General features: G+C 47.2%; 1 protein-coding gene across 18 annotated transcripts in view; it reads left to right on the forward strand.

Moving 5' to 3' along the window:
- The first annotated feature begins 11,474 nt into the window (after window positions 1-11,474).
- Window positions 11,475-21,258, forward strand: part of Camta1 (calmodulin binding transcription activator 1) — an 837,099-nt gene continuing 827,315 nt past the window's right edge. For 16 of the 18 annotated variants that reach the window (XR_013110298.1, XR_013110299.1, XR_013110300.1 and 13 more), the window contains exon 1: window positions 11,479-11,628. Coding sequence is in view for 13 of the 18 variants with exons in the window: in XM_076933680.1 (XP_076789795.1) it covers window positions 11,584-11,628 (45 nt within the window). In the remaining 5 variants the exon portion in view is untranslated. Of the gene's footprint in view, window positions 11,629-21,258 lie in introns of all 18 variants that reach the window. The other 2 variants (XM_076933681.1, XM_076933682.1) reach the window with 2 other exon arrangements.

Consider the following 21,258-nt stretch of genomic DNA (forward strand, 5'->3'; position numbering starts at 1 on the left):
GCCAGAACAGAACTATCAAGAGAACAGGGATGTGTGTTTTGCTTAAGATGTGCCTTATTTTGATTTGCTTCTCTGTCACAGGGTATTACTATGTAGCACAGGTTGTCCTTGATCCCAGGAACTCCCCACCTGAGCCTCCTGAGTTGTGGGATTCCAGGTGTGTACAGGTGTGTGGTGGGATTACAGGGATCACTGGTGTAATGTGTAGCACAGAGCAGTGCCAACAGCTTGATAGATATTTAATTGATCGGTAGTGTGGGGCAAATACGTCTGAACATTGGGGGATGAACAAGAGGTTACTGTACCAATTGGATCCTCTGCTTTGGGCGCATAGTATCTTTGGGGGGCACTTTTAACTGTCCTTCTGTAGACGAGGTAAAAATAGGAAATGAGGCCATGCAAATTTTGACCACATGTCTCTCAGTTTCAGTTGTCAATGTGACACAACCTAGAGTTGTCTGGGAGGAAGGGACCTTAGCTGAAGAACTTCCCAGGTCAGCCGGGCAGTGGTGGCACACACATTTAATCCCAGCACTTGGGAGGCAGAGGCAGGCAGATTTCTGAGTTTGAGGCCAGCCTGGTCTACAAAGTGAGTTCCAGGACAGCCAGGGCTACACAGAGAAACCCTGTCTCAAAAAACCAAACCAAACCAAACCAAACCAAACCAAACCAAACCAAACTAAAAAAGAACTTCCCAGGTCAAATTGGCCTACAGGCAAGCCTGAGTCGCACATTTGTAATTGCTAATGGGAGGTAGCAGGTCCCAGCCCACTATGGGCAGCACCACTCCTAGGCAAGTGGTCCTGTGTAAGAACAGTGGCTGGCTGAGCACAGGCAGAAGCAAGGCAGAGCAGCGATCCTCCATGGTCTCTGCTTCATTCAGTTCTTGCCTTCAGTTTCTGCTTTGGCTTCCCCTGGACGATGGACTGTAATCTGTAAGCCAAATCAGCCTTTTCCTCCCCAAATTGCTTTTGGTCATGATGTTTTATCACAACAGAAGAAAGCAAACCAGAGCACCACATATACAGAAGAGTTCTTTTTTTTTAATTTTCTTTTCTTTCTTTCTTTCTTTCTTTTTTTTTTTTTCTGAATAGGAAACACGGTCCCAAACATAACAGTTGTTGCCCTACGGGTCACTAAGCAGTCTCGTGTCTCTTAGCAAGCATCCTTGCTCGCCTGCATCTGCCTCTGTCCTTTGACTTCTCTGAGTCAGCCTCAGCATCCGTCAGGTCCTTTCACTGATTAAAGAGCCGAAGAAAACTCCCGACGCATTTTCCCTTTGTATCAGCAAGAGAATTGTGGTTTTCATCTTGCTGGAAAGTGTGGTGCACAGATGTGAGCTCTCCCTTCTCTGGGAAGCCTCGTGTAGCCCCACTGGATGCTGGCTACTGCTTATCTCATGCTACTTCTCCTCTATAAATCAGATACATATATTCCTGGCAATATAGTGATTAGAATCAATAGCATGTCCCACGCTGGATTCTGGATTCCGACCCTCTCACCTAAGCCTAAACCCCATCCCCTATCTTTAAGGGAAATACTGGTAACTAAATTGCTCAAACACAAATCCCAAAGCTCGAGACCACCATGGTGGAACAGACCAGTCCTCTCAGTACTCAGGAGACGATGGCAGGAGGATCAAGAGTTCAAAGGCATCCTCAGCTGCATGCAGGGTTCAAGGTCAGCCTGTCCTACTCATTTCCCATTAGAAAAAACAGAGCCTGGTGTTGTTATGCATGCTTTTAATCCCAGTACTTGGGGGGGGGGGGGTGCTGAAGCAGGCAGATCTGTGTGAGTTAGAGGCCAGCCTGGTATATATAGTGAGTTCCAGGTTAACCCAAGCTACATAGTGAGGCTCTTCTCAAAACCAATCAAACAACTAAACAACCAACTAAACAACCAATCAACCAGCTAGCCATCCAGCCACTCAACAAAACAAACAGATCCAAATCCCAAGAGGCAAGTCTTGGACCAAAGCACTTCCATTTATTTTTCTTAATTTTTTTTTTTAAGTGGGAGCTGGAGGGTTTGCTTAATGGTTCAGAGCACCCGTCGCTCTTTCAGAGGACCTTGTATTTATTCTCAGCATCACAACCATCTGTAACTTCAATCCCAGGGCATCCGATGCCCACTTCTGACATCTGCAGGCACCAGGCACAAGCACGGTGCATGACTGAGCTACCTCTTCAGCCTGCATTGCTATTTTATCTCAAACTAACTCTTTAGCAAAACCCAAGGCATGCACCTTAAATCCACCCACCTGGTAAGGCCTCCTCCCTCTTGCTTGGCTTAACTTTTGTCACCCGTCTTTGTAAATAAAGTTTTATTGATACATAGGCCTGCCCATTCATGTACTCACTGTACATTGTGGTGCAATGGCAGAGTTGAGCAGTTGGCAGCAGAGAGCACAGAGTCCATAAAGCTTAAAGAATTTCCTTTCTGGTTCTTTACCAAAGACTTTCTCTAACTCCTGATGTGGAAAATCTGGGTTACGGTGATCGAAGATGCTGACTCTTACTCTATGGGACCTGTGGATATCACCTTATTTGGAAAAAAGGTCTTTGTAGAAGTGATGTAATGCTCTTGAGATGAGGGATGTGTCTGAATTATCCAGATGGGCCCCCGTGCCGTCCTACGTAGCTCACTTGGTACAGTGCCTACCTTACCTGCACCAATCCCTCTGTACATCTCCAGCACTGGATGGCACAGTGCTGCACACACAGAGCAGCCTGGCTACACAAGACCTTGTCTCAGGAAAAAAATAATAGCTAGGTAAACAGAGTTGGTGGAGTTGGTACAAACTGAAGGAGAGCAATGTAAAGACAGCTGAGAGAGACTTGAAGATGCTAGACCAAGACAGGGTGGGGTGTAGTTGGCAGCCACAGTAGGCATTGGAAGAAGCTAGAAAGGACCCTCCTTAGAGTCTTTGGAAAGACTGTGTCCCTGTCATCTGCAAACATCGTGATTTTTGGTCCAGTGAAACAGATTTTGGACTCTGGCTTCCAGAATTTTAACAGAAGACATTTCTATTTTAAGACATGAGGGTAAGTTGTCACCACTGCTCTAGGATACAAGATACCTCTTGTGGATGCCACCGCAGAGCCCCAAGGTCTGCAATCATCTTCTACCTGCTTTTCCTGTGTCTGGCATGCATGTGCTGTCTCCGTTTGGCTATAGTGGGATCTTTATAAAACACCTGTGAGATAACACCCACAGAATAAAATCTGCGAGATAACATATTCAGAATAAAATCCAACAACCTCACAGAAAAGTGGCTGCTCTTTGTCCTGGTTTCAGCTTGATCCCGGGCTCCGAATCCCAGCACTCTTTTCACAAGGCCTTGCTGTGGATCTTATAACCGGTGGATGCCCTCGGGCTTTTGAACTTGCTGGTTCCTCTGCCTAAAACATCATCCCAGCCACCCCATAAGGACTATCCTTATTTTCTGCAGGACTTAGAGAGAACTTTTATGACCCACTTTCTCAAAAAAAAAAAAAAAAAAAAAAAAAAAAAAACCAACCAAACAAACAAACAAAAACAAACAAACAAAAAAAAAAACCAAAAAGAAACAAAAAACAAAACCAAGAATAAAAACAAAAGCAAAGCAAACAATGTAACAATGTAAAAAATAAACTAGAACACTTCTCATGATTTTTCTTCAAGTTCTTAGTTAGCATGCACCAACTGCTACCCCAACTACGTACTGCGTGTTTATTATCTTTTCATCTGTGTCTTTTCCAGCAGGGCAGACATTTTAGCATGTTTTGTTGAACCCCCAAGCACATGGAACTGGTGTGTCATGTGCCCCTGACCTTGTATGCACATGGGTAAGTAAATCTAAACCATATCAAATGAAGGACTCTCAGCTTAGTCCTGTCCCATCTGCAAAGGGCAGATGTAGAGAATAAATTCTTTGTTGTTTTTGTTTTTAAGACTTAGTTACTTTTATTTTATGTATGAATGTTTGCCTGTATGTAATAGGTATGCACATATGTATGTATGTATGTGAACATGCATGCCTCATGTCCATGGAGGTCAGAAGAGAGCACCGGATCCTCTAGAACTGGAGTTACAGATGACTGTGAGCCACCATGTGGATGCTGGGAGTTGAATCACGGTTTCCTATATTTCTTAGTTAGGGTTTTATTGCTGTGAACAGACACCATGACCAAGGCAACTCTTATAAGGACAACATTTTAATTGAGGCTGGCTTACAGGTTCAGATTTCATTCCATTATCATAAAGGTGTGAGCATGGCAGCATCCAGGCAGGCATGGTGCAGGAGGAGATGAGAGTTCTACATCTTCATCTGAAGGCTGCTAGCAGAATACTGGCTTCCAGGCAGCTAGGGTGAGGGTCTTAAGCCCATACCCACAGTGACACACCTACTCCAACAAGGCCACACCCACTCCAACAGGGCCACACATTTTAATAGTGCCACTCTGTAGGACAAGCATACACAAACCCTCACACTACAAGAGCAGTGAGTGTTCTCAAGGACTGAGTCATCTCTCTCGACACTTTGTTGCTGTTTGGGAACTCTTTCTGTAATCACAAAAATATCTCTGTCCATATGAGAGTAGTGAGACTCATATACATTAGTCCTGGAGGGTTTTGTCTCATTTTCCGGTTAATCACTTGAACTGGAGATCTTTCAGTTGGTAGACTGGTTTAACTCTTTTGAAGATGGCTACACGATATCCTATGGCTTAATGTTTAAAGACAAATAAATTGCTCTCCTTGTTTGAAAATGAAAAGGCTGGGACTGGGAGGATGTGTGCAGGCATGAGGACCTGTGTTTGAATCTCCAATGCTCATGAAAAAAGCTGTATATGGCTGAACATTGCTGCAATCCTGGCACTGGGGCAGAGGCAGATTTCTAGGAGCATGCTGGGTAGCCAGCCTCACTGAAACAGCAAACTTCTGGTTCAGGGATAGATCCTTGGGTGGGGGGGGGGGGAGAGGAAGAGACAGAGAGGGAGGGAGGGAGGGAAGGAGGGAGGGGCAGAGAGGGAGAGGAAGAGAGAGAGAGGGAGGGAGGGAGAGAGAGGGAGGAAGGGAGAGGAAGGGGTGGAGGGAGGGAGGGAGGGAGAGAGAGAGAGAGAGAGAGAGAGAGAGAGAGAGAGAGAGAAAACTTGGCCTCCACAGGAAACCTAAAGTAAAACAAACAAATCAAGAATACCAGAAGGCCAGAGACAATGAGATACCTCTGGGCCTCCACCCTTCTTAGTTACTCCTGTGGAAGTGTGTGTTTTGGGGATGAGCCTTCATGGCTACCCAACATGACAAAGGCGGCACACCAGAGCCTTTTATTTTAGTTTCCTTTTGCTGTTTTGCGTGTGAGTGCATGTGAACAGGACGCCAGCCTTGACTGTTGTTCCTCCGGAGCTGTCCACCTTGCATTTTGAAATAGGCTCTCTCAGGGGGTCCTGGGTTTTGCTGATCTGCCTGTCTCTGCCTCTCTGATGTTGGGGTCTCACCCTTGTGTTTGAAAAGCACTTTCTTCACCAAGTGGCTGCTCTTGGGACAGGACCTCCCTAGCCTAGGTTGGCCTTGAACTTGTGGTCCTCCAGCATCTGCCTCTTGTCTTCTAGTTTGCTGGTGTTGACCTCTACTACCATCGTATTTCAGGTGTCTGGCAGGTGATTTTGGTCGGTTTGTTTGCTCCACAGAGTCTCACACTGCAGTTCCAGTGTTGATCCTCCAGCCTCAGCCCTGGAAGCTCTGGGGTAACAGTCATGAGCCTCCATGCTGGGCTTTTGACAGGTGATTTTCTTGTCACACCTGGGTGACTTTTCCCTGGATGACTGAGCATAGGGATGAGCTACCTTTGGGAGCAGTGGCTGTGGTTGAGGAGCCCTCTGAATGGCTTCCTGACGGCGGTGGTCTAGGGTTACTATGTAATCTGACATCTCTGTCAACTGCCGGGAGCCACACCCACTAGACAGACAATGGAAGCATAAGAGGGGTCTGGCTATGCAGACACTAATGTCCCCTTACCCCCTTCCTCTAATCTTTGCTGTCCCTCAGCCCTTTCTCTGTAGCCTTTCGGGGACTCAGATGCTGACTCCCTGGGTCTCAGACCAGAAGTGCGATGCTGGCTTCCTACAGCCGTGGACTCTGAGGAAACCCAGGCAGGTGCAGGAGGGGAGTTTTACTCAAGGCCAAGGTGCAACACTTTTCTGGCCAGAGCTGTTGTTTAACTAACTTCGCCTGTGACCCCGTGACTCATGTTAATGTTCATGTCTCTGTTTTAATTGCCGAAAAGGAAAACAAAGCTACCTGAAGTGGTCTGGGAGTCCTGGTTCCCTCTCTTTAAACACTGACCAAATATAACAAGTGATTCATCTCAAAAATCCTAACTGGTTTTGGTTCCATGGGTCAGGTCTCAGGCCACTTTCTTTACTTAAAATACCCATCTCAGGGCGGGAGAGAAGGTTAGGTCAGACAATGCTGGCTGTGTAACTCTAAGGATCTGCTTCTGACACTCAGCTACTATAGGCAAAAAGTAGAGCGTATGAAGCCTGTCTTTAACCCTAGCACAAGAGACAGGAGAACTCTGGGGTCTGCTGCCCGGTCAATTTAGTTGAATTGGTGAGTGCCAGGTTTTACAAAAGACCCTATCTCAAAAATTAAGGCGGAGGGGCTGGTGAGATTGTTCAGCAACTAGACATGCTTGCCATGAAGCCTGGGGGTCAGAGCTCAGTCCTCAGGATCCTCACAGTGGAAGGAGAGAACTGACTTCCACAAGATATTCTCAGAACTTCACATGTATGTCACATACATGGACACATGCAGATAGACACACAAACACAGACACTGCACACACACTGCAACACACATTGCACTACACTGCACATAGACACATACCACACACACACTGCACACACACTGTACACAAACAGATACCACACTCTCTCTCGCACACACACTGCACACATACATACCACACTTGTGTGTACAAACACACACTTCACCCACCCACACTGCATACACATCCACCCACATTGCACACACACAGACAAATATCACACACACTGCATACATCATACATACACTACATACACACATGCTGCACACACACACTGCACACACACAGACACATACCACACACACAGCATACACCACACACACTGCACACACACACTGCATACACACACTGCACCCATACACTGCACACACACTGCATAGCTCACACACACTGCACACACACTACACACGCTGAACACACCGAACACACACTGAATACATCATACACACACTGCACACACACACTACACACAAATACATTGCACACACACTACACACACTGAACACACATACACGCTACACACACGCACACTGCACACACACTGTACACACACTGCACACACACTGCACACGCTGAACACACCGAACACACACACACACTGCACACACTGAACACACCAAACACACACACACTGCATACATCACACACACTGTACACATCACACACACTGCATACATCATACACACACTGCACACACACACTACACACATACACTGCACACACACTACACACACTGAACACACATACACGCTACACACATGCACACTGTACACACACTGCACATCTCTTGGTTATTCTCTCAAGCAGCCCCTCACCCCCACCCGCACCCCAGCCTTTCTCTAGCCCAGGAATTCCCGAATGCTTTGGTTTAATAATTTCTTCATAGACTTGAAATTCCTGAGGACCCCAATGCGCTTTGGCTTATGTAAGTGTTTCTGTTGAATTGGCTGCTATTGTCTAAATTAAAACTAAGAAAATTTAAAAGGCACTAGTTCACTTCCAAAGAATAACAAGTCCATTACATATTAACACAAATCATGTTTTTTAATGAGATATGGTTAAAATTTACCAAAGGAAAGCAAAGGATTAACTGGAAGACAACACTGCTCTTTTGTAAGTTTGCAAGCCTTGTCACTATGGAGCAGGACGGGAGTTGGCTGTTCCCTCTGCACACAGTTGTGAGGCTGTGCTGCGTGACTGCTGCAGACCTGTGCACGAGGGAGAAACCAACATGGTATGAGTATGAAAAAGCTTTGGACCTTGTGGGTCACCTGAAAGAGGCTTGGAGACCCCTGTGTCTCAAGGACCTTCCTACACTTCTTGTAGGGGCCTACTATGGTGCCTGGTCTAAGGGTTCAGATGGCGATGGTGACACTCTCTGGAGGTTCATGTGACACTGGTTACTGCTTTCCATGCTTTCACAGTGCTTTTCCGGGCTGTTGTTAATGTTGTCAGCCTGTGCTCTCTGCTCGCTCACGGGCATAGTCTCAGGATCTCATGCAGCACGTGTCCACAGCACAGAAGAGGCGCAGTTGTTATTGTCATCATTAAGATATTTACAAGAGGGTTTCACTGTGCTGACAGGGAGGCCATGAGTCCCCGTGCTTAAGTGATCTTTTTGTACCAGCCTCCTGAATATCTGGTACTGCAGGTGTGTGTGTGTGTGTGTGTGTGTGTGTAGGCTCAAACCTGTCATTATTATTATTTATATGTTTCAGTGGTTTGCTGGCATATTTGTATGTACACCTTGTGCCTAATGTCCTTTGTGGCCAGAAGAAGGTGATATATCTTCCTGAACTGGGGTTGTTGACAGGAAACACCATGTGGGTGCTGGGAACCAAAACCAGGTCTTATAGCAAGAGTAGCTGCTTTTACAGCTGAGCTCTGTCTCCAGCCCCAGGCTTACCCCCTGCCTCAGCCTCCCAAGTGTTGGGGTTATAGGCATGAGGTACCGTGCCAAGCCTAGAACTTACGTTCTCATCAGGATTCTAACTTTAATTATAAAAGCAGTGTAACTAGATTATGGCTATATTATAGAAAACAGAGACAGTTAAGTAATAAGTCTCAACCTCCTAGCCGTCATTTCTTGAATATATTGTACTAGTCTTTTATAAAATGTAGCATGTATGCTCACTCTCTATCTTGCTCTCCTTTGAGACAAATTCACTATGTAACTGGAGGTGAGCTTGACTGTCTCTGACCCTTCTGCCTCCAGCTCCTGAGTGTTGGTGTTATTAACCTGTGCCACCATCGTGCATGGTTTACATGGTGGGTGGGGGAAGGGATGTAAAGCTTCACCCATGCTAGTCCAAGCACTCCCCTGACTGAACCACACCCTTAGCTCTCAAATGCAGCATTCTGTAGCGATCATTCCGCTATATTTGTAAATGAACACCCCAAACTTGAATATCTTCCCTGCCTCCAGCAATAGGCAGGCGAGTTTGTCCGTTTCTGACACCTGTGACTAATTCAGGGTTCCACTGTGTGGCTAAGCACAATTTATCTGTTAAACAGCCAACATTAGCACTCTGGGAGGTGTCCACTTTTTACAAAAAGTACTTATTTTTTTTTTAACTATGTGTATGTATGAGGGATGTACAGGTGTATGCGGTATACATGAGGGGTGAGTGCGGGTGTACACGGTATATATGAATGACGCGTGCAGGTGGTTTGGTGCTGCAGCCCCTGGCAGCTGTCATCTGTCCAGTGTGGGTGCCAGGAACGGGACTGGGGTCCTCTGGGACTCCCCAGCCTTCAGCTTCACTTCTTTGTTGTAACAAATACAGTGCTTAGGGAAGAACATCATCCCACACCGAGCAACCACACCCTCAATTTGGAGTTATTTCCTTAGAATAGATTCTCAGAAATAAGATTACTAGGTCAGAAGATGTAGATATTTTTACAGCTTTTAATACATACCGTGAAATTGCTTTTTGAAAGGGTTATTCTAATTTACAACGCCACCAGCGTTTCCAGAGGCAGGTTTCGGCTCCCAAATCGTCAACACAAGTGCTATTAAGAATGCTAATCGATAAAATACTGTACCCTAGTTGTTAAAATTTCGCCTTTTTTTGAGGCTCATAAAATTAAAGTTTGTTGAAGAATGAGTACACAATACAAAACATTCTTTTGGGACATTTTTATTTTTGGAACAACCTAAGCAATTCTCAACGGTGAACACCATAAAAAGAACACACGTTGTTAGGATTGGCACAGACCGGCTTTGACGATCAATCCTAACGCCAAAACACTCGATCGACTTTTCAGTGTTTCTGCTAGCAGCAAACGGAAAGAAAAAAAAAAAAATGCTGAGGAACCAAGCAGTGCAAGTTTACAGAGAGGATCGGAGCTCAGCTGCTTTTCATTAAACTGCGTGCTCGTTCCCTCCCTCCCGCTTCCCTTCGGTGCACCTGCAGAATCCCTGCAAGGTGTTTTCCCTCCTTCTTCTCCTTCCCTTTCATGTGTCCTGTGCGGAACTCCTGCACTCTGCCCTTTCCTCCCTCCCTCCTTCCATCCTTTCCTCTCTTTTCCGGCCACGTGCAGAGACCCTGATTTCTCTGAGAAGGCGCAGTACTTTGCAGCTCTCCTGGCCGGGGCTTGTGTCTGCGGGGCGTGCGAATCCCTCCGGTGTGGCCCTACAGGCAGGAGAGCTGTGCCGAAGGGCGGCCAGAACCCGACCGAAGCACCGGGAGCCCGGGAGGGACTGGCTAGGCTAGCCGAGGTCGAGCGTTCCGAGCCCCAGATCCGCGGCTGCAGCCTGGGACAGGCACCTATGACTCATCGGCTCCGCCGGTCACATGGGCAACGTGACCAAAATAAAGTTTCAGTATTTTAAGCCGCTAGAAAAGGGGACAGAGGAGCGCAAGGCGGGCGGGCGGGAGGGAGCGTAGGGCGGCCGCGGGGACGCTGCGCCGGCCGGGGGGCGGGGCTCAGAGGCCAGGAAGGGGCGGGATTTGCCTGAGGGGCGTGGTCTGCCGGGAGGTGCGCCCCTCCCCCGTGGCGGGCAGCGACGCCCGGACTCCCGGTTAAAGGGTTCATGAACGCCGCGAACCGGCACGCCTGGGTGCCTTACGTATCCCTCCGGCAGGGCCGCCCCCCGCCAGCGCCGCAGGCTGCGGGATCCCGGAGATCCCAGCGTGTCCTCCGAAGACACCGGGACCCCCACGCGCCAGCAGCGGCTTCCCCGGGAACGTCCTTCAGCTCCGGGAGCACGCGGGAAAAGCCCCAGCACACCAATGAGCGAGCGCCTTCCTCATGACGGTCACGCTGGGGGGGCGGGGCTTCCCACAGCCGTTCCCGAGTTCCGGGAACCCCCTTTGATTGGTCTGGACGGCTTGGGAAACACTGTAGTGACGTCCAATCAAAACACCACGTCTCGGCCTCGAGGAAATATTCCGTGTCAGCCTCAGCCTGATTGGACCGTCCTTCCCACCTCTGGCCACTAGAAAGCTTTGTTTAGGTCTGGAGGGCGGGTTTTCCTGGGAGTGGGTGGGGAGGGGGCGTTGATTCCAGGCCAATCACTTTAGTCGGTGCGGTGGTGATCAGCCAATAGGCAGGGTGGATAGGACGCTCCTCCCGGAGAGTAGTGAGACCCCTGGTGCGGCCCGATTGGTCGCAGGGATCCTGACTGACAGACACGCTACCCAGTGGGCGCTGTGCGTGGGCCGCGGGGCGGGGCCAGGGCGGGTGCGCGGCGGCGGCGGGGTGGCTGGGCCGGCGGCGGCGGCGGTACGAGGCGCGCGCTCGGGGTCCCGGTCGCGAGGAGGAGGAGGATGTGGCGCGCGGAGGGGAAATGGCTGCCGAAAACAAGCCGGAAGGTGAGAGCCGGAGCGCGAGGGCCCGGGGCTGTCAGGGTGGCGGAGACACGGCGAGCCCGGGGCCGCGCCGGACATCCCGGGCATCGGCGGCGCGGGGCGCGAGCGCGGGGGCGCGGCGGGCGCGGGGAGGGCGCCGGCGGGGTGGGGGGGGCGGAGCGCGGCCGAGTCCTGAGGTGACTCGCGGGCCGGCCGAGCGCGGCGCCCCGCACCCAGCCCCGGGGGCGGCAGGCCGGGGCGGGGGGCGCGCGGGGCGGGGGCCGGGCCCAGCGAGGAGGAGGAGAAGCCGCGACGCCTCCCGCACCCGGCCCGGGGCATCCCCGCCGTGCCGGTCGGGGTGTCAGGGGGCCGCGGGGCGGAAAGTTTCCCGGGCCGCGGGGGCTCGCGGGCACCGGTGCCGGCGGCCGTAGCGGCGTCAGGGCCGGACGTTCCCCTCCACAGCCCCCCTCGGGCCGCGCGGCGCCTCCTAGCGCCGGCGTGGGGGTGTCCCCGCGCGGGTCCCCGCCAGGGGGCCCCCCTCGTGCCGAGCGCCCCTCGGCCGAGGCTCCAGGCGACCCCTCCCCCAGCAGGGCCGGGGTCCTCGCGTGGCCTCCCCGCCCCTCACTGCATGCTCTTCCACTCTTGCCCTTGCACCCTCACTACCGGGAGGGTGGGGTCTCCACACTGCCTTGCCCTTTACCTTCCGTGACCCCGATCCTCGCTGAGCACCGAGGGTTCCGTGTTAGTCTGTTCCCTTTTTGAGGGGACTCTCGTGGGGCCGCGGAGCCTTAGCACGCTGGGTTTATCTTTTTTTTTTTTTTTTTTTTTTTTTGCTAGGACAAGGGGACTCCGGCTACCCATCTTCCTTCTATGCTCGCCCAGTGGCTTGTGGGGCCCTGTGCAGCTCTGAAGTCATTTCTAAATAGGCAGGCAGACACTTCTTCCAGATCTGTACTCTTTCCGTACACTTTCCTGGGTTAGGGTGAGCTCATTTCCTGAACACCCTTCGAGTTGTCCTCTTTCTTGTTGGGAAAACCGGACGCTCCAATGCTCCTCTTCCTAGCTGTCTTCTTCTCTCCTTGGAGTTCCCTGTCTGGGCCAGGGTGGGCGCCCCAGTAAGATGTAGGGCAGGCAGGACTTCCGATGTGTCTGCCACTTGAGTGAAAAGGGACCTCAGGAATTACTTCTTTCTTGCAGGAAAATAAGGATATATTACTTCCCACTCACTCTTGGATCTTAGGGGGCACCCTTCACCAATTAACACTATCCCACTGGGAAAAGGGTCCTGTGTCCTTGAATTTGGTGTTCTGATTCCTGTCTTCCGAGCAGGAAAAAAACAGACTTTATGCGTCCCACTCTCAAGAAGTCTTTGAATCTTTCTTGGAAATAAACTCCCCCCCCCCCCCGTTTTTTTTTTTTTTTTTTGTTTGAGAACTCAGATCCTCCTTATGGCTCCTGTTTCCCATCAGCCATATTTAGTGAGCCTGTTACCTTGACTTTTTCTTCTAATTCTCTCAAATTGTATTCATGTTGGCTGGGTAAGGAGAAGCCATATGCCTTTCTATCCAGAATAGGGAGCATAGACACCCTTGTCGCCCACATGCTGTTTGAGAAGAGGTAGCTTGTGTGCTCCTTGTTGTACCAGAACCTTCCTTTGGCCCTGGCTATGTCTCTAGTGGGATCAAAACATTTCTTCCGATCTTGCACCTTTCAGGCAAAGGAGAAATTTCTCTGGTTTTTACTGTTCTAGTTCTCTTTGGCATCACAGAAATTGAGATTCTTGACACAATTGTTGACACACCACAGAGACCACTTTGTGCACACATGTAGTAACATTCTATACATGCACAGAGGAAGTTCGAAGGGCCAGGTGACAGCTCTGTGCTCAGAGTATGTGGGGACTGTTAACATGCAAGAATGTGTATCTATACATACATATCCTCAGATGCTATTGGTGACTTCAGGATTAGAAGAAACCAAGGTGTCGTTGATAAAAGCAATTTCTCACTACTCCTTCATTTGTCATTTGTATTGTACTGAATAAGCAGAAAGCCTCGTGTTCACCACATCTCCCATGTGTGGAGTGCTTGCTGATGAATGCCCAGGCTTTTCCATTTGGAATCTAGGGACAGTATTCTCAGCTTGATTCTGTGGGGAGGGAAAGTTCTTATCTTGATTTTATTTTCCCCCTGCAGTGTAGGAGAAAGTGATTTCCTGTGTTTTGGGGAAATGATAGGAAATGGGGTAGAAGCTGCTTCTCCCTGATAGAGCCTCAAGTATGTCACTGCTGTATTTCAGCCAGTGAAGTGAGAGACACTGTGAAATTAGAAGCAGGTACCTTTGGAAAAGAGCTTGCCACTTCCTGGGAAGGTGGTGAGGTTTCCAGGTTCTTTCTCCAGGGCTGGTACACGCTGAGAGCCCCCAGCTCTGCTGTGCTCAGGTGTTCACCTCACTGTCTAGTGCTCTCACTTAGCAGTGCAGTTTAACTTTTTGACGGCTTGTGTGGAGCCTCACCCTTCCTCTAGCTGTGTGTTGTGTGTTCTTGTTTCTCTTCTTGAAGTCTTTTTCCTAGCAAGGGAGCCCTCCACCTTGCTTTCCCAAGTAAGGAGATGTCTCAGTTGGCTCAGGCTTTGCTTTTCAATGTGGTACCCCACTTCCATTTTTAGGCTGTTTTAAATCTGTGTCTGTTGTCAGCTTAAGGGAGTTGTTTGTTTCTAGGGGTATTAGCCTTGGGAAAATGGAGAGTTGATTACCTGCTGTGTATGCTCTTGTAGGCCCCAGAGAGTTGTCTTGTTTCTGGTGATGGCTCTTCTGTGCCTTTCTTCAGGCCACTGACTACCTTTGGGTGTTGTCCCTGCCCGTCAGGGTACTCCACACACGGACTATGCAAGGAGGGGAATTGAAGGTCTGCTGCACCCCCAGAGTGGCACTGCTTGTCTAAAGTGAGGATCTCAAGTTGATCTGCTTGTGCTGTGTGGCTGGATTCAGGAAGGTTGGGAATGTGTCGAGATCTCCTCTTACAGTTAGTTAGGTTACCCTGTTTCTCTTAATTACTTTGCCCCACCCCCATCTTTCTGTTCAGGTATCACTTCCTCTTCCATCTTTGATTCCCCAGCATTTTGGGAAAGGCCAGATGACCATTTTCTCTAGTTTCCTTGTAGACCTGACTTACCTTATTTTTGGGAAATGCTAGGATTCTCCATCTTACCCCTCCATGGATGCTGCATGTTGACTTGTGCACAGCATCCTCTCAAGGTCAGACTGCTCTGGCATCCGCTCTTTCCTGCTCTTGGAGGAGAGTTTATGTTATACTTAGCCACGTTCATCCTTTATATTTCATCAAAAATTTTAATATTTTGTCTTTTTGAGACAGGGTCATGTTTTGCAATTTAGGCTAGCTTAGAGTTTGTTATGTAGAACAGCTTGGCCTTAAACTTAGGGATCAGTCCTCCTGCCTCAGTCTTCTGAATGCTGGAGTCACACAGTGTGCGTGCGTGTATGTATGTGTGTGTCTCTGTGTGTGTGTGCTTATGTCTACCTCAGCCACATTTTCTGGTTTCTTAAGTTTTCGGGCTCTGGTTGTTTTAATCCCCCTCTCCTCTCTAACACCCCCCCACCCACCCACCCATTGTAGAGTGAGGAAGGAATAGTTTACCTCAGAGTTTGCTGTGTTAGTCCATGTGTGGGTGGGATTTGGATTTTGGATTCTTTCTGATCTTGAGATAGCCCTTCTGGGGCCCATTCCCTACACCCTGTTAATTACTCTTGGCCACTCCTTGTGTCCTCTTCACTTCAGCTTGAAGAACACTCCCTTTCACTGTGTGGGTCTCATGTTCTTAGCCTCCTGCAACACTGAGTCTTTGGTGGTATGTTAGTATCTGCTGTTCTGAGGTGAAGTCATCGTTGTGTGTAGGATCCATTACTCAGCTCTTCACTCTGGAGACCTTTTCTGGGTGTTTGCTGTGAGCAGGGATTTGTGGAGATTCTGTGACTTTGCCTGACATTATGTTGGATTATGTTAACCTTTTTTATGAATGATATTTCAGTGTATCTGTACTTGATTTTAATAAAGTCTTAGGAACTTTTTTCTAAATTTTGTTTTTTTGGATTGTAATCTTAACAAAATTATACTTGAATACTGTTCTATCCTGTGGAGCCTTTGCCTTCCTCCCTGGAGGTTCAGGGTGATGAAGAGGGAGGAGGGTGTACTGGGAGGGACATTTAGCAGCTTTCCTTGCCCCCACACTGTGGGTGTGTGTATGTCTGTGTGCACATACAAGAAAGTGGAGCTCACTCTTAGTCTGACTGTCTGGATGTAACTTGGAGGTCATTAGAAGTGACGGACTGGGATGGTTAGTGAATGTGAGGACAGAGGCATTGAGTACCAGGGAGCCTCTGCATGGAACGCGGTGTCAGATACAGTTTTACATAAGTGTATTAGAAAAACCTTGTCTTTCCTGTGGTCATGTTCTCAGGACTAAGCATCGAATCACTACCACTCCTGTTTGACTGTTCAGTTATCTAAATCTCATGCTTAAGTGTGGCCACCACTCCGAGGCCAGAGCCTGGCACAGTCACTAGCTTACGTGTCTTTGAATCCTTTGTACTGTTGAATAGTACTGACGTTGTATCTTTCTTTTCCTTTTTTGATAAAGCCTGGTTCTTTTTGAGTACAGGTGAAGTGTACATCATAGTGTTGACATTGATCAAAGTTAATCTGAAGTGTGCTTGTTCTCTTCCTCTCCAGAGTCAGGTTTCTTTCTACAGTGATTGGTAGAAGCCCATTCTGTAGCCTTCATTCTTGTGGAAACCCTTAGTCTTTGTCCACTTGTTTGCTTTGTGGTGAGAAGTGACAATGTGTCTTCTGCATTTCTCTTGTGTGGGTCATCTTCAATACCGTGTATCTTACGGAGTCATCAGACTTTGTTGATTGTTCTGAGTGACTCAGGTTCTCCTTCCTTGTCTTTCTACCTGGTGGACAGGTAGATGGCGTGGGACGTAAGCAGGGGCTCAGTGGTATTTATAATGGAGTCCTAGTGACTCCTAGTCAGGTTTCAGAGCCTGTCCTAGTAGGATTTTGGGGATTTGTTTCTGCTGCATTTCTCTGGCTTCTGTCTCTCTCTCTCTCTCTGGTTTGATTGCAGTGCAGTTCTTCAGGTACAGTTAACAATCCTTGGCCTCACCTTGTGCTGTGGTGCAGGCTGATGGTTGGATGTGGTGAGGGTAGAGGTGTTCTGGTTCTGGTTCTTTGTCCACCTTGCTTTAGGAAGGAGTACCTACTTGCTTTCGCCCCTTACCTCCATCCCTCTCTCCCTTCTTCCCTCCCTCCCTTTTACTCAGGTTTAGTGACAAAATTGCTCAGACACAGTCATATCTCTCTCTCTTTTTTTAATCCCATCAAGGGTGTAGCACTCAGTTGTTCTGTGATAGTTAGTATTGTCATTAGAAGATGGGGATGGTCTGCCACCCTGTAGTTTGTTATATATGAGGAAGTGTACAGACAGTGAACACAGTCTGATCTTGCTCTGCATAGGACATATTATCCATCAATGTGTTACACACTATTTTAAGTTCTCTTTTTCTGACTAGAGCATCATAGCTTGTAGAACGTCATGGTCTCTTGTAAAGACGGGTAATATTGCTTGAACATTTTAAAAATCTCATTATTTTTGTCTTACAAAGAAATACTATACACTCCATTGCCGCACACTTGTGTGCAGAGAGGCCCAGCCAGTCATGTTAATTCCACTTTACACACGCACACACGCTCTCTCGCTCTCGCTCTCTCTCTCTCTTTCTCTCTCTCTCTCCACTCACTCACTTACTTACTCACTCACTCAAGAGGAATGCTCTTTATTTTTCAGATGGTTGGCATAGCATAAGGTGGAAGGACGGAGGCATCTTTAGTTTTACTGGCTCTTAGGTGTTTATTCCAGTGGTCTGCTTATTTTTTGATGTGGTTGCATATTTTTCAAAGTACATAAGTCCTTTGCTATTTTGGAAAAGTGCAGTTACCTTTTCTTCTTTAGATTTAGCTAGGCCTTTCAAGCCATGAAATGTCCCTTCCTGAACCTGTTAACAGAGGGTGACTTTGAAGGAAAGGTGTCGGCCTGGACTGTCTTCTTCCCTCTGCTTTCTGCAGGGTAGTTTTGCATGCACAGTGCCGTGCCTTAAAAGAAGTGCTAAGCATGGCAGTACGTGGAGACAAAGTAAGTGGCATTATGTTTTGCTTCCTTATGCTAAACAAAACACCTCTCTAACCCCCCACCCCACTCCCCCAACTCCTCAATCCAGGAACAGTAAATGTAACAAAATAATCCCAAACAAGGCCGGCTATCCTGAAGGCTCTTTCTGATGACTCGTGCTGTGAGTTTAGTCACTAGCTTGGGCTAGGGCACAATTGGTACCTTTGGGTATGTATTCTAAGTGGCATTTTTCATCCTTTCTGGGAGTATCCCTTCCATTTTTCCTTATCAGTTACCACGAGGTAACACCTGCCAAGCAGCTTGTCTTTTCCTCTTATTCCTACCTGATAGTTTGAAGAAATACAGGCAGTGGTTGCTTACTGTGTCCTGCATATGTTTGAGAATTGCTTGGTGACTTCAGTGAAAGTGCTGGCCATCATGACTCTTGCCCACGTCACTGGACACTGTTGTTAAACCTAGTGTCTGTAGTGATGGAGAAACCAGGAACATTATCCTGTTTAATTTGCATCACTGAGATTTGTTTATGGATGATGGCAGACCTATGTTTGGAAGCTTCCAGATGCACTCTTTCTTTTTATTACCATCTTTATCCCTCCATGTTTGTCTTATTTATTTTCTTTTTGACGGCATCTCATGTAGCCTGGGCTGGCTTTGAATACACTGTGTAATTGAGGATGACCTTGAACTTTTTATCTGCCAACCAAGTTCTGGGATTACAGACAAGTGCTTCCATTTTAGGTTTGGAGGTGCTCATTCTACAAACCCCTCCCCCCCACTCCTTGTTTCTAGTTTTGAAAAATGTATTTTAGTTTTCTTTCATCGGGGTTGCTTGAGACTGCCAAGAATTACTTCTGAAGTCATGTGAGTAAAGTCAGGAATTTCTGTCTTTGTAAATTTAGACTTGGTTTTAGTCCATTTCTGAAGAGTCTGTGTCTCCTCTTGGGTTTTGGAAATGATAAGAGATTATTAGGAAGTGTGAGACCATAGGAGGCACAAAGCTGCTGGGGGGATGACAGATCTCAGCCGTGAGTGACGGAGACGGCCTGATGGTGCTGAGTGGAAGGGCAGCAGTGCAATGCCTGACTCTCTCTTCACCACAGCGGTGTTGATGGCCTTGGTGATCTTAAAATGTGTTTTCCTTCCCTTCTTTTAGAAAGTACTTGAGATAAAATAGTTTTTAGTGAAGAAAATGTAAAGTTTGGTGGAAGTTTAGTAGAATGGAACATTTCAAAACTAGATTCAAGATAAGAATTTTTATTATGAATCCACAAGGGGGTAGTGGTGTTCTATCAAAGGTGCTGTGGAAGTCGAGGTGATCGCCAGCTTTCCAGATCTGGAGATAAGACTGGCGTGTTTGCATTTTAACTTAATAAGATCTCCTTTTCAAAATGTTTATTGGCAGAATTGTTTATTGCTTAAATTAAAAAAAAATCCATTTTGGTGAATGACTATTTTAAGCTGTGTAAATGGTTATTTGCACCATAACACAGAGAGTGAGACTGTCCTTGTAATCCTGCGTTGGGAGAGGTCAGGAAGGCTCTGAGACCACTGATGGTTTCTAAGATTGTAACAATTTTAACATTAGGGATCAAGAACTGGTGCCTTAAGTGTCTTGAATAGAAGGATTTAAAACATTGTGTTTAAACTTTATTTTTTTGTGTTTCAGTTTTGCCAAAAGATGAAAAATGTGAACAGTCTTATTCCTAGCTGCTTTAATAGCTTTGAATGAATCAAAACTTTTGGTAATAGTTTGCTTGCATTGTTACATAAAAGCATCCTTTACCTAATATAAAAATCCAAGTTGTTCTGGAGGCCTGTGAACCTTACCTGCTTTGTTTAGAATTACGTGTGATCAGGTGTGGTGTGCCAGAGCCTTGTTGCTGTTCTGTGCTCTTTGTAAAGACAGGCCACATGGTGGGAGAAAGTCTTTTTTTTTTTTTTTTAAATATTTATTTTATGTATATGAGTAGCTGTCTTCAGACACACCAGAAGAGGGCGTCGGATCCCATTACAGATGGTTGTGAGCCACCATGTGGTTGCTGGGATTTGAACTCAGGACCTCTGGAAGATCAGTCAGTCCTCTTAATCTCTGAGATGATGATCTCTCCAGCCCTGGGAGAGAGTTTTTTTTAACAGTTTATTATTTGTGTGTTTTGTTTGATTGTGTGTGAGCTTCCTGATTGTGGGTGCTGGGAACTCAGCTCTGGGCCTCTGGAAGAACAGCAAGTTCTCTTTAACTGCTAAGGCATCTCTTCAGTCCCAAGTGGAAAAAAGTTTTTATGATGGACACCCCGACCCCTGACACACCCCCCCCCACTCCAAAGTCTTTATAAAGAGCAAGTATTAACTCTAATCTCTGGAAATAATTGGGTCGTTCACCTGCAGTGCCTGTCTGTGCCTCATGCACTGCCTGTTTCCTAGAACAAAAGTAGAAATGGTTTTCCTGTTGCCTACCTTTCTTTTTTCTGAGCAAGGAGGGGCCATTCCACATCCTTTCTTCACTAAGTGACTTTAAGTTAACATACCTGAAGATAGGTGCACACTTCCTTCTGTCTCAGGCTCTGAGAGCTGAGCTATGACGTCAGCATTTTCATTCATGAATTTTGTGCTCCTTTTTTTTTTTTTTTTTTTGCTTTGTATTCTTGACCTGGCATATTCACAGATCATTTTACCACCAGTCACTTCATAAGTCAACCATAAAAGATAAAACAAAAGATGAGACACCACAGTTGTTTTGTTAATGCTGTGGTTGCTCCTCCTGGTCTGCAGCAGTTCAGTTTGGGCAGCGTTGCTGGCCAGGCAGCTTGAGATCTAAAGCAGCAGTTTTAATTAGCTCCTGATTTTTGCGTTGAGCTGTGTTGTGAACATATTGATAAGGAATTTTTGGTTTTTGTTCTAAGGTTAGGGTGCTATGCTATGTTTCTTTTGTTACAAAGGATATTTATTTTATCATTTGCTGAGTTGGAGGATTCTGTTTATTTCGAGAGCTGAGGCCCGAGGATCAGATCAGGCTGCTGTTGCAATGTACTTGGACTACTTTGAACATTTAGTTACTCTTGAAGTATTTCAAATAACTTGATTATATTATGGTTTTAACATTTCTGTTTTTGATAAACTGTTGTTGTGGAAGGCATAACAGCCCTTGAATTAGAGTCAGATTTAATTTCTCTGGATCGCACACTCACGTAGCTGTGAAATGTAGCTTCTCCTTCAGGAGGCCACCGTTGGCAAGTTGAGCTGGTGAAGACAGTCTTGAAGAACTCTTACTTGAGTTTTCCTCTGCTGGGCCGAGGGAGAGGCTTGGCTTTTGGCTTCTGGCATCTTCCAAACCTATGGTTGATGAATGGTTAGCTTTAAACACAACGTATCTTACTCTGGAAATTTTTTTAAACTAAATTTCATTTTGTGTGTTCATGTGTAAATCCTGTTTACAGCTCAAAACTTTTTA

The sequence above is a fragment of the Arvicanthis niloticus genome, chromosome 5, assembly GCF_011762505.2.
Source record: "Arvicanthis niloticus isolate mArvNil1 chromosome 5, mArvNil1.pat.X, whole genome shotgun sequence".
In the NCBI taxonomy this organism is placed as follows: domain Eukaryota; kingdom Metazoa; phylum Chordata; class Mammalia; order Rodentia; family Muridae; genus Arvicanthis; species Arvicanthis niloticus.